This window comes from Lissotriton vulgaris, chromosome 2_1 (genome assembly GCF_964263255.1).
Source record: "Lissotriton vulgaris chromosome 2_1, aLisVul1.2, whole genome shotgun sequence".
Lineage (NCBI taxonomy): Eukaryota > Metazoa > Chordata > Amphibia > Caudata > Salamandridae > Lissotriton > Lissotriton vulgaris.
In genome coordinates, this window is record NC_141687.1 from 658,519,683 (window position 1) to 658,532,411 (window position 12,729).

Below are 12,729 nucleotides of genomic sequence, written 5' to 3' on the forward strand. Positions count from 1 at the left end.
TTCCTGAGGCTATGCGGCGCTGGTTGTGCATGCATCCAGGAATGGGTTTTAGCGGGATGCTCGTGCCTCCGCACCTACCCCTTCCAGCGGCTGCATTGTCATTTGGGCAGGTCCATCGGGCCTGCAGCATTTATTTTATCAATATGCATTTGAAACCTGTCCAGATTGAATTAAGAAATATAATTCTTTATATTGTTTCTAAGAACTATAGACACAATAAAACAGTTGAGCTCTTCTGTTTTTTAGAATATAAACGAAAACCCTTCAAGCAATTTACCTCCAAGAATTCTTGCAGTTCATGTTTACATTTTGTATTCAGTCAAAGCACAAAAGTAACCCATAGGGTTTTTGATGCTGTGTAGGAGGAATATACATATGTGTTATTTGATGAGCTTTCTTCGAAGTGAACATCAAATAGAACAGATGCATTACAGTGCAGAGAGCTTTTAACAATACGGTTAATCCAGATGTATTGGAAGAAGGTAATACAGGAACTAAACGAAATATGTTAATCTCTATACCCCAAGACCCCAAATGTATCCTATTGGGCATCCCAAACCCCATAGACATAGATTGACCACAATTAATTTTTACTACGCACCACTGGTAGTAGGGGAAAGAGATATAGTGAGACGATGGGGGGACACAAACTTACCCACGGTCAGGAAATGGAGAGAAGGTATGGATATGTGTCAGAGAGGTCACATATAAGTCGAGAGGATGCCCAAAAAAATCCCTAGGGTCTGGGGTGGATGGAGGAAATATTATGGGTTGGATCTATTAGATGCAAACCAAGCGGGCCCAGGAGAGCTATCCCTATCCTTGACTGGTCCAACAGCTACTTGAGGACATGGAATGGAAAGGAGTTGAGAGAACAAGTTATAAACTGGTGTAAATCCATGTCTGGCAGAATATAACAAAGGATGTCATGAAGAAAGAGATGAGGTAATGCTCGGTGGAGTGGCAAATAATGGATGGTACCATTTGACTGTAATTGAACTGTGTTTTGTTTTGAAATTACTGTTCTGGAAAAATAATACAAATATTTGTTTTAAAAACCAATACGGTTATTCTGCTCACTTTGGAAATCATGATTCTTTTTAGGCAGTGATGTATATCATTCTAATTACCCAATATGCTTAATCCAACAGAAGAAGATAAATACAACGTGTATTCCCATTTGCTGCTCAAGTATTTTCTGGCAGAAGGAGTGGTCTGTGGACATAGTGTGTTTGCTGCTTCAGCAGAACATGACCCGAATGATATTTTGCAGGTACGGACCCACTTTCGAAGTTATTTTATTATTAACATTATTATTTTAGATGAATGCCACATAAAAGCTAAATTTGCCTTTTTTAAGACCAAAGCTTGGGCCAAACTTCTGTGCTCTATCCAGTTAAACAAGCATTTACATTTTCATACAGCGGGGTAAGCTGGTAAACCATTAAAATTCAGCAAGACACCTTATTTCAGCTCTTTATATGAAATGCAATACAAATGTGGCCTTCCGTGTTTACCTAACGGATCATGAGACATGATCTCCATCAGTCAGATAAGTATACGCAATAAACATAACAAAATGCAGAGATGCAACTTTCAATGATTTTATTGATATCCCAAAGTCATCTGTGCCTTTTAAAGGAGAACTTCGGTCAACGTATCTCATACTTGTTCTTAGAACCCAAAGAGACTTAATCACTAGAGAGCTTCCTGGAATCCTTATTGTTGGTTACTCAGAATTTTATAAGTAGTACTATTGTTTTCCTTTCACTGGTTTGTCCACTTTAACTATCTCAAGCACAGCCTCTGACACACGACTTATAGTTTCTGTCATGTTCTGGTCTTGCAGAGAGAGAGTATTGTTCTGAGAGGTGGTCTGGTGACAGTCCTTTGCATTAGGATCACCTGGCAAATACATCCATTTGTAGATGCGTCAACCTTTGACTTCATAAATGACCATCTATGTATGCTGTACCGGGCATGCAATTTGATGAGGGCGGCAAGAGATGAAAGACTGGAAGTTTTTGATTGCCCCACCAATCGGTGAATGCTCTGGGTCTTTTTAATAACACCAGTATATATTTAAAATTTCCCTATGGATTGTTGAGCTTTAGCATGTTTTTTAGGTTTCGCCTGGCGTTCGCTGCGCAGCAGAGTTCGCGCAGGCGAAATCTAATGTTAGACTAGTACTGGGCTTTGTCCCGCCTGCTCTTCCATTGGCTAGCTCCATAAATGGAGGCTAGCCATTGGAAGACATGGTTGTCCATCACTGTTTCCTCTGTCACGACGCAATTCGGGGTGTTTCTGTGTCTTTTTTTAAGTCCCGCCCCCCACACCCTCCCTCTCGCCGTCCCGTTATCCGTGCCTTCTCGAAGTTCTCCCTCCCGCCCGCCCACTGTCCGTGCCTCCTCCCTCCCACTGTCCGTGTTCGATGCTGTCCAACCTATCTATGAACTCTTAAGTTCCTCCAAGCCTACCTCGTCTTGTTTATCCCCCGCCCTCCCTCCCGTTGTCCGTGCCTTCTCCCTCCCGCCCGACCTCCCACTGTCCGTGCCTCCTCTCACCCGCCAGCCCACTGTCCGTGCCTCCTCCCTCCCGCCGCGGTCTCACCACCGTCCACTATTAGCCAGAGCCCTCAGGGTCATATGATAGCAAGTGCTCCTCTCCGTGCTCCTCAGCTGTTGTCGAAGTGCTGGGGCCGACTCCACTCTTGGTTGCTAGTGCAATCATACATGCACCATCAATTGTTGCCCCATTTACCCTTCAGGGCATACGTTATGGCGGGCCCGGCTAACGAGTGAAAGGCAGCTTGGGCCGAGCAAGGACAGTCCTCGCATTACCTGGCCTAGTCGATTGTCAGGCGCTGCATGCCTCTGTACTGCACAGGCAGGTACTAGGCCAATCTTCACTGTTGGGGATGGGTCCGGCAGTCACAGCCCGAGCACCTCAGAACCAGGTGCTGAGAGGCCTATGGTCGCGGCGTTTCAAGCCCCCTGTTCACTCTCGTAGTGGCCCATCTCCCCGCAGGTTCCGTGCCGCACCGGCACTCAGGTCAGGGCTCTGCAGGGGGCAGGCTCGGGACCGTGGCGACAGCCTCCAGGACGCTCTGGATGTTAGGTACTCCACCTGGCAGTCGCCACAGGTACTGTAAGGATCGGAACTCCACACCCATGGCGCCAAAGACTTAAGCGGGACCCGATTGACTCCCTCTGGGTCGTCATACAGTGCAGGGGAGGATGAAGGGGGCATGTAGTTGGCATCAGCAGCCCTCCCCCCCACCAGGCCTATGTGTCTGCAGGATGGCCGTGGATGGGAAATCTCGAGGGGGAGCTCAGAGGGAGTGCGGCTTACTCCAATGCCGCTTGGCATTCTATAGGTCCTTTATTTACCTAAAGGAAAGTAGGGAAGTTAAAATTAGGAACAAGACAAACAAAAGGTCCTAATAGGATTTGGGGGGAAATTTGACCATAAGACCCTGTTTGCACAGGAAGGAGCTACAATGCAAAATGTTATGTAGACCTTGTTGGCCATTACGGACAATGTTGTCATATGGAGAAGGTTTCAGACACCCTTAGTTAATTTTAGAAATCCTGAGGTCTCAAATCTTTTATTGTGGGCTATGCTTACCAGTTTCAGAGACTGTGGTAAAGATGCTAGGCATTTGCGGGGGTGGAGGGGGCTGTGTGTGTGTGGGGGGGGCTGTGTGTGTGTGGGGGGGGCTGTGTGTGTGTGGGGGGGGCTGTGTGTGTGAGTGTGGGGGGCTGTGTGTGAGTGTGGGGGGCTGTGTGTGAGTGTGGGGGGCTGTGTGTGTGGGGGGGCTCTGTGTGTGTGGGGGGCTCTGTGTATGGGGGGGCTCTGTGTATGGGGGGGCTCTGTGTGTGTGGGTGGGCTCTGTGTGTGTGGGTGGGCTCTGTGTGTGTGGGTGGGCTCTGTGTGTGGGTGGGCTCTGTGTGTGAAGGGGCTGTGTGTGGAGGGGGCTCTGTGTGTGTGGGGGGGGCTCTGTGTGTTTGGGGGGGCTCTATGTGTTTGGGGGGCTCTTTGTGTGTGTGGGGGGCTCTGTGTGTGTGGGGCGGCTCTGTGTGTGTGGGGGGGCTCTGTGTGTGTGTTGGGGGCTCTGTGTGTCTGTGTGTGGGGGGCTCTGTGTGTGTGTGGGGGCTCTGTGTGGGGGGCTCTGTGTGTGTGGGGGGGCTCTCTGTGTGTGGCTTTCTGTGTGTGTGTGTGTGTGTGTGTGTGTGTGTGTGTGGGTGCAAATGCAATAGGTCTCGCATTTGCGAGAGATTAAGCCATTGACATTGTAAATGACAATGCCATTTATTTATCTGTTTTCAAAACCAACACATAAATAAAAATGTTGTCATTTACAATGCCAATAGCTGTAACTTTGGCAAAGGCGAGACCGTTGCATTGTAAATGCTTGTTTTAATCTGAGCTTAGATCCATGACGCAAGTTAAGGAGAAGTGAGCAGAACGCAATAATACTGCTCTGCGGTCGTTTGGCTAGGTTTGAGTTGTTCATATACCGCATACTTAGATAATACATATATACGCCCTATAGAATTTCATTGACCACGATAACTGAAGGCTGAAGAATAGGTAGTTCTATCTTTAGCCCAGTTCAGAGAGGCGATCTCTCACTGTCCTCAAAGAAGGAAGAAACCGGCAAAATTGGGAATTTCAGCTTTTCCCTTCCCAATTTTACTACCTGAGTAACCATGTATGGTACAGTGTGGCTCACTTCAGAACCTGGGATGCTTTGTGCTTCACTAACAAGCAGTTCAGGTAAATAGTAACCGTGCCACTCTAAGGTCTATGTATATCTGAGAGGACTTGAAATTACAACATATCTGATACAAAAAGCATGAAAGACAAGGTGTGGTTTAATTCTCCTGCTGCGTTTTAGTTTCAGCATTACTGTACTATTTAACACCGTATGATGTTGAATAACACAGGCCTGAAGCCATATTGGAACACATTAGCATTATGACAGGACCGTTTCCCTTATAAAGGAATTTCTGTACGGGTAAAACATTATTATAAAAGGCAGCCTCATAGTAGCTTCCGCCTGCAAGAAGGTGAACTATAGAAAACATGTTTTAGGAATAAGTGGTTTGCGTGGTATAGGGCAAAAACCTCAGATCACTTGATTGGGGAGAGCAAGACGCCAACGTTGAACAGCCAATCCCTCTGTTTTTGTTTCATTTAGATTGCTGTTATTCATCCATGCACCGATATTTACCATGCATTCATGAATGTGTTAGCCTCCCCATCCTCAAATCGTACCTGAAACGGAGAAGCATTAAACGTGCATCTGAAACTTTAGTTGAAGCCGTTTAACCAATGGCTTCATGGACACAATGTGGAAAAGTAGTTAAATGGCAGAGAAATAGGGAACACCACAAGACAAAGTCATACTATTGTAGGAATGTACAGTTAGTTGTGTCCTGCACCCGAAAAATATTTAATTAGTTTCTTGCCCTGTTGTGTAACCCCAGTCATCTTACCCTACAGTTCTATCCTGGTTCTTTAGGAGTCTTTCCCACATTGAACAATGTGGCCTCAGTTCTACAGGTTTAGTCCTAACTTGAAAATACCCTGAAGGCACAACTCATCAATATGGTCTTAAATTGGTCTCTAAACTTGAGTCACTTTAATTCTGCCCACCATCGGAATACCAGAGGTTTGGTGACAACTCAGTAAATAATCTGATGTAAAAAGAGGCCTTTTTTAATAGAGCGGTCACAGCTGGATGATTATCAATAGCTGGTACCACTGTTCTTTCACAGGAGAGAGTTACTATTTCCAACAATGCCTATGCCATGACAGGAGTAATAGGAAAAAGAAGGAAGTGGCTAAACGCTCCCTATAGTTTTTTTTATTTCCTTTTTTTTTTTTTAATCTCTTTATTCACATTTTTTTTTAATTCCCCCCCAGAGATCATCAAATAATACAACCAATTTCATAAAGCAATAATATGAGGTACTAGGAAGAAGGTTACAAAATATTACTTTCAAAGCAATTGCAAAAAATCACAGTATTCAAATCCTTTTGGGCAAGATGGGGCGATATATCTCAAAAAGAAAAAAAAACACATAAACATAACACAAAGATCCGGGGTACCAGACAAACAATTAAGCTCAACCCCCGCATATTAATCAACACGCCAACTCAGCTTATACACTTAGGTTGTTATGATTCCTATCAATCCTTCCATTTTGCTAGGGGGTGGGGGGGCAGAAGGTGCCCCAAACAATATACACATGTACTGGAGGGCAGCCGCCCAATAAAAACTTCGGAAATCAGGAACCGAGAACCCCTCTCTTGCGGCAACAACATAAACCAGAGAGCCCTCCTGGTTTTCCTGTGTGCCCATATGAAACGATTAATAATATCTTCAAGACTATTAAACCAATGCTTTTGAAATTCCAGCGGTATTGCCCTAAACAAATAAAGAACTTTTGGCAAAAACATCATCTTCATGGCGTTGCATCGTACAACCAGTGATAAGTGAAAGTTATTTAATCTGTCAAAATCGACTCCAGCCTTCCTGATTACTGGCTCAATATTCTTGGCTACAAGGCTATCTAAATCAGGCATTATCGCGATTCCCAGATATATTGCTGAATCTGTAACGCGAAGATCTTCAGAGGTGACCAACTGATTCTTTATAATTTGCGTTTTGGCCCGATTCAAAGCATATCCAGAATATCTACCAAAATCTTGTGCGATTGACTCCACCACCGTCAAAGCTGAAGTCGGATCGGTAGTGATGGTGGCCACGTCATCCGCATAGGCTAAAACTTTCGATTGAGTGCCCTTACAAACAACTGGGGGGATTCCATTATTGGCCTCCAATAGCTGTAGTAAAGGGTCCATATATATTGCAAATAGCAGGGGTGAAGATGGGCACCCCTGCGGGGTCCCACGCTGAATAACAAAGAGCCAAGTGTATTTGCCATTTAGCCTTAAACGAGCTGAGGGTACCAAGTATAATATCTGTATTGCTTTAATAAAGCCCTCCCCCAACCCAAACCATCGCAACGATTCCCATAAATATTCCCAGGAGACCCTATCGAATGCTTTCTCTGCATCTAATAACAGAGCCGACGTAGGGCCTCCTGAGATCTGCAGAAGGTGGGAATAGGCGGTTCGGATCTGGCCTGGCTGAAAAGCTTTCTCTCGGGTCGATCACAAACCGTCAAGCTGGGCTCCCATTATTCGATCTTTAGGGAGCTCACTAAGGGCGTCCCTCAGGGCTCATGCCTAAGCCCTACACTTTTTAATGTGTATGTGGCCCCCTTGGCGGATATTGTGAGAGAATATGGGTTCACCTCAGTATCGTATGCTGACGATACTCAGCTTCTGTTCCCCTTCATTACCATGACACCGGCAATTAAACATGCATTTGCCACAGGTATGAGAGCAGTATCTGATTGGATGAGCTCCAATTGCTTACAATGCAATGTGAGCAAGACGGAGGTCGTGCTTTTTGGAGAAGCCCCCTCCTATGGTCGCCTGAGTGGTGGCCTACGGATTTAGGAGCTGCTCCCTGCCCTAAACAGATTGTGAAAAATCTGGGGGTACGGCTTGACCAGGCGTTATTACTAAAGGAACATGTGAGTCTGGTGGCGGGAACCAGCTTCAGGACCATTGGGCTCCTGAGGTGTGTGTTCCCATTCCTGGATGATTGCTATAGGAAAACACTGGTTCAGACATTGGTCGTCAGTAGATTGGACTACTGCAATGGACTGCTCCTTTCAGCCAACGAGGAGCAACTGAGCCGTTTGCAGGTAGTCCAGAATACTGCGGCCAGATTAGTCCTTGACGCTCCTCCTAGGTCCCCGTCACGCCCTCTTTTGCATAAGCTCCACTGGCTGCCTATCCGCCAGAGAATTGAGATAAAAGTTTGTTGTGTAATTCACAGATGCCTTTATGGATCTGACCCTAAATATCTGGCTAAATTATTTCAGCCATATCTCCCGACCCGCTCTTTGCGATCTAGCAACCTATTATTGCTGCAGATTCCGCTGATTAAGAAGGCAAAACAAGGAGGTTGTGCATTGTCTTATAAGGGCCCAACTCTCTGGAACACCCTGCCCCTTACTTTAAGACAAATTACCAATCTACATGCCTTTAAGAAATCATTGAAGACTTACTTGTTTCCGGCTGTGTAAGATCTAGGGCTTTTTATGACTATGATATGGATCTGGCATCTTGGAAGACCTTAAAGCGCGGAGATACCTCTTGGGGTCGATTCCGGCGCTATATAAAAAAGCAAATAAATAAATAAATCTCCATGGCATCAAAGAGTGTTACCACTCGGCGTACATGCTGCGTGGTCCCCCGTCCAGTTATAAACTCGTGTTCACAGGGATGAATAGTTTTCCTTAAAAATATTATTTAGCCTTATAGCCATAGCTTTCGAAAAAAGATTTACATCGCTATTCAATAATGTAATGGAGCGATATGAACCTGGCTCTGTAGGTAGCTTATCTTTTTTATTTTAACTATGATATCTGCTCCAGCCCAAGACTCAGATGCCGGCTCCCCCTTGAGCCAACAGGATAACCTCCATCAGATCTAATCCAATAATATCTCAAAATACTTTGTAGAACTTAAGTGGGATCTGGTCTGGGCCAACTGCTTTACCCAATGTTAGATCTTGCAAAGCCACCTTTATATGTTCGTAAGTCAATACCCTCTCAGGTTTTTCCCTATCAACAGTATCAACCTTATGTATAAAAATTCTCCTGGCTATACCCCCCCCCCCGAACCGGCTCACACGGATCGGGATCTTACCATCTCTACCACTAACCCCTCCCATCCGCCTGACATCCCTCGACCCTCCCTGGATGTCTTTGGCCCAGTGACAACGGAAGAGGTAGGGGCAACTTTGGCCTCAATTAAAAGTGGTTCCCCCCTCGACCCCGCACCCCTCCGCTTCCTGAAAAAAGTGTCTAGCACCATCATCCCCCCCCCCTCACGGCTCTGATTAACTCCTCCCTTTCGGAGGGCACAGTTCCCCCCAGCTGGAAAGCGGCAGCAGTTAAAGGTCTACTAAAAAAACCCTCTCTAGACCCTCAGGACCTCTCCAATTACAGGCCCATCTCCCTTCTCCCAGGAAACAGTAAGATCGCTGAGAAGTTAGTGAACAAACAACTGTCACTTTTCCTGGAGAGCAATAACCTATTAGGGGTCTCCCAGACAGGGTTCCGTCCAGGTCAGGGCACTGACATCGCCCTCCTGGCAGAAGTGGACAAGGCCAGAAGCATTTTGGACACGGGAGGATCAGTGGCAGTGATCCTCCTGGACCTCAGTGCGGCCTTCGACACTGTAGACCATCCCACCTTAATCCAACGACTGGGAGAAATTGGATTAAGGGGTATGGCCCTGAAGTGGCTAAAATCTTTCTTATCAGGCCGTTCCTTCCAGGTTTGGGAGAACGACAGCCACTCAGCTATCATCCCCCTCCGCTGTGGAGTGCCGCAGGGCTCATCTTTGAGCCCTACGTTATTCAACGTGTACATGGCCCCACTGGAGAAGAGAGTTAGTTCGTTCAGTGTTTCAATTATCAACTACGCCGACGACACCCAGTTGGTGGTAACTCTCTCACATCCCCATCACGCCCCCTCTGATCTCCACAGCTGCCTCTCCGAAGTCCACCGATGATGAATCTCTCATTGTTAAAGCTGAACGGGTCAAAGACCGAGATACTCATGCTGGGTCATAAGGGGCCCTCCCTGCCACCTCACCTCTGGCCCAATTGCTTGGGTGACCCTCCCGCTCCCAAGGACGAGGTCCAAAGCCTAGGCGTGTGGATCGAGAAGGACCTGAGCTTCAAAACCCAGGCAAAAAAGACGGCAGGGACATGCTTCGGTCTCCTCAGAGCCTGTAGGAAGATCTTCCCCCTGCTCCCCGCTAACGCAAGGAAGCTCCTCATTCAGGGCCTCATCCTGGCGAGATTGGACTACTGCAACGCCATCTATCTGGGAGCTCCTGAAGCCACCCTTAACACGTTGCAGAAAGTCCAAAACGCCGCTGCCCGCCTACTTACGGGCACACCGGCTAGATCCTCTGCCAAAGACAGCTCTCAAATCTCTACACTGGCTTCCAGTCAGAGAAAGGGTCGCCTTCAAAGCCCTCTGTCTGGCCCACAAAACCCTCAACAATAAAGCCCCCCCCCCTTCTCAAGGAAATCTTAATCTGCTACAAGGTGGAAAGGGATCTCCGGTCCAGCGGAGAAAATTTCATCTCAGTCCCCAGAGTCAAAAAAGCCAAGACCGGTGGCTGTCGTTTCTCGGTCCACACGGCCAAATACTGGAATCACCTCCCACGAAGACTGAGGACAGAATCGAATCACCTCCAGTTCAGGAGATCATTAAAGACTCTCCTCTTCCCTCAAACATAATTCTTTAGATGGCTGAAACCCCTGGAGATGCAGGCTAGCGCTGGGATGCTCATTGGGTTACTAAGCGCTTTACAAAACCTTTAAATAAATAAATAAATAAATAAATACTGTCTAAGTACTTTCGAATATCCGGGAAAACTTCTGACGATTCTTTACTATATCAACGTTGATAAAAACGCCTAAAAGTTTCTCGGATGCCTACAGAGTCCGATATTACCTTTTTGTTAACATCGTATATTTCCGTGATCTCGTCTGCTACCACCTTTTATCTTGCTCTTACAGCCAGGGTATGCCCCACCCGTTCATTATATTCATGCCAATGCTCTTTTTAGCCAGGAAAATTTCTGCAGCTTTTGAAGCGAAGTGCTCATTGAACTCAGCCTTATTTAGAGCAAGCTGAAGTGTTCTCTTCAGTCGACTCTCCCATACTGATTGCAGTCGCCGGTGCATCTTCCAACGTAATTAACTTATCTTGCATCACCGCCTCCCGCTGTGACTCCTTCTTCTGATGATGCAGACTATAGCTAGTAGTTTCCCCTCTGATCCCCGCCTTAAAGGCATCTCAGACTATCCCCGCTTTAGTACTCCCTCGATTAAAATCCCACATAGTCTGGGTCACACAGCAACCTCTGTTCGAATGTCCATCCCTGATATTGCTTGACCCCTCCATTAAAACTAACTGTAAGGACCAGTGGGTTGTGGTCTGAAAGTATGCGAGGGTGCCTCTCAATATGGGAGTTAGAAATAAACTGATGAGACACAAAGAAGTAGTCTAATCGTGAGATAGCGTTGTGTGGTGCTGAGGAAAATGTACTACTTAAGTCGGTGGGTTTCAGATATGCCCAAAGATCTGTTAAGCCATTATTAATAACCAAATTTGATAGCGCTGCACCAGCCCTTCCTTTCCTACCAGAATAATTCCTTCCTGAAGTGCCCCACTGAACACCTAACCCATTAATATTAAAATCCCCACAGATTATCAGTGGGGTAGACCACATTGCCAAGTTAGCATCTAGAAATGCTAACTTACATACCACCGCCACCGCCGAGAGTCACGAGGAATTGCCGCAGGTACCAGCCGCCACCGCCAAGAGTCACGAAATCCACAACCACCGCGCCGCCGCTCCGGGGGACCACAACACCCGGCAGGCTTCGCGGCGGCGCGTAGCAGTGACGCCAGACGCGGGGAGAACGCGCCAGGAGGCGCAATAAATTCCCTGCCACCCCGGCGGAGCGGGGGAGACTTACATACCGCCGCCACCGCCGAGAGTCACGAGGAATTGCCGCAGGTACCAGCCGCCACCGCCAAGAGTCACGAAATCCACAACCACCGCGCCGCCGCTCCGGGGGACCACAACACCCGGCAGGCCTCGCGGCGGCACGTAGCAGTGACGCCAGACGCGGGGAGAACGCGCCAGGAGGCGCAATAAACTCCCTGCCACCCCTGCTTTGCGGGACGCCCGGAGCGAAGCCCGGGCAAAGGGCGGGCCCTCTACGGCCCTCATCGGCAGGAAGAGGCAGGAGCAGGGCCAAGAACGCTGCCCAAAAACACCCAAGTAAGTCACATTCTCCCACAAACCCCTGTATGTGCCTGGATTACAACATTGACTTAAACCCGTTGGACCTGCACTGCTGTAAAATTGTATAATTGCTTGGAAAATGTCTAAATCTAAAACATCATCAGCTCCTCTAAACACCATAGATAATTACATGGTTCAGAAACTTGCCAGAATTAATCATGACAGGAGATCATCCCTGGGTTTGAGTTATTCGCCAGACTTGCTTATTGACAACACTCCTCTACCTACCCCAGCTCTTGATATCAGTAATGAGGTGTTTCAGACCCCGGATAACAATCCTCTGACCCAGCTTCTAGTAGCCATCGCTGAACCAGCTCCTGAGAGCAGACCAGATATTGACATTATTACCCTAGAAGAGGAGGCCCCTACACCGGTCCCAGCTCCTAGAGTTACAAAGGGAGGGGAAAAGAATATACCTAAACGGGGTGGCCTTCGTTCAAGTAAAAAACGCCCCGATGCTTCCCCTCAGGGAAATAATGGAGATGAAACTAGGAGTAATGCGGGAGGAAAGGTCCATCTGGATGAAGACCAATTTAAGAAGCTGCTGAATGCCATAGATAATAAAATTAAAACTATTACCAAACCGCTCCTAAGCAAAACAGACCAGCTCACAGAAGAGGTTAACAGACTGGGGGTGCTTTTGCAACAAACATTAGAAGAAAAATCAAACACTGTCTTGTTAAATCCTGCTACAGTTGACCCAACATTTATTCAAACTGCTCTTGGGTCAGATTTACTTGCAAA

General features: G+C 47.1%; 1 protein-coding gene across 2 annotated transcripts in view; it reads left to right on the plus strand.

Annotated features, from left to right (window-relative positions):
• Positions 1 to 12,729, plus strand: part of ELP4 (elongator acetyltransferase complex subunit 4) — a 1,390,950-nt gene that overhangs the window by 341,581 nt on the left and 1,036,640 nt on the right. For both annotated transcript variants that reach the window (XM_086955829.1, XM_086955830.1), the window contains exon 3: positions 1,152 to 1,273. In XM_086955829.1, coding sequence (XP_086811955.1) covers positions 1,152 to 1,273 — 122 coding nt within the window. The remainder of the gene's footprint in view (positions 1 to 1,151; positions 1,274 to 12,729) is intronic.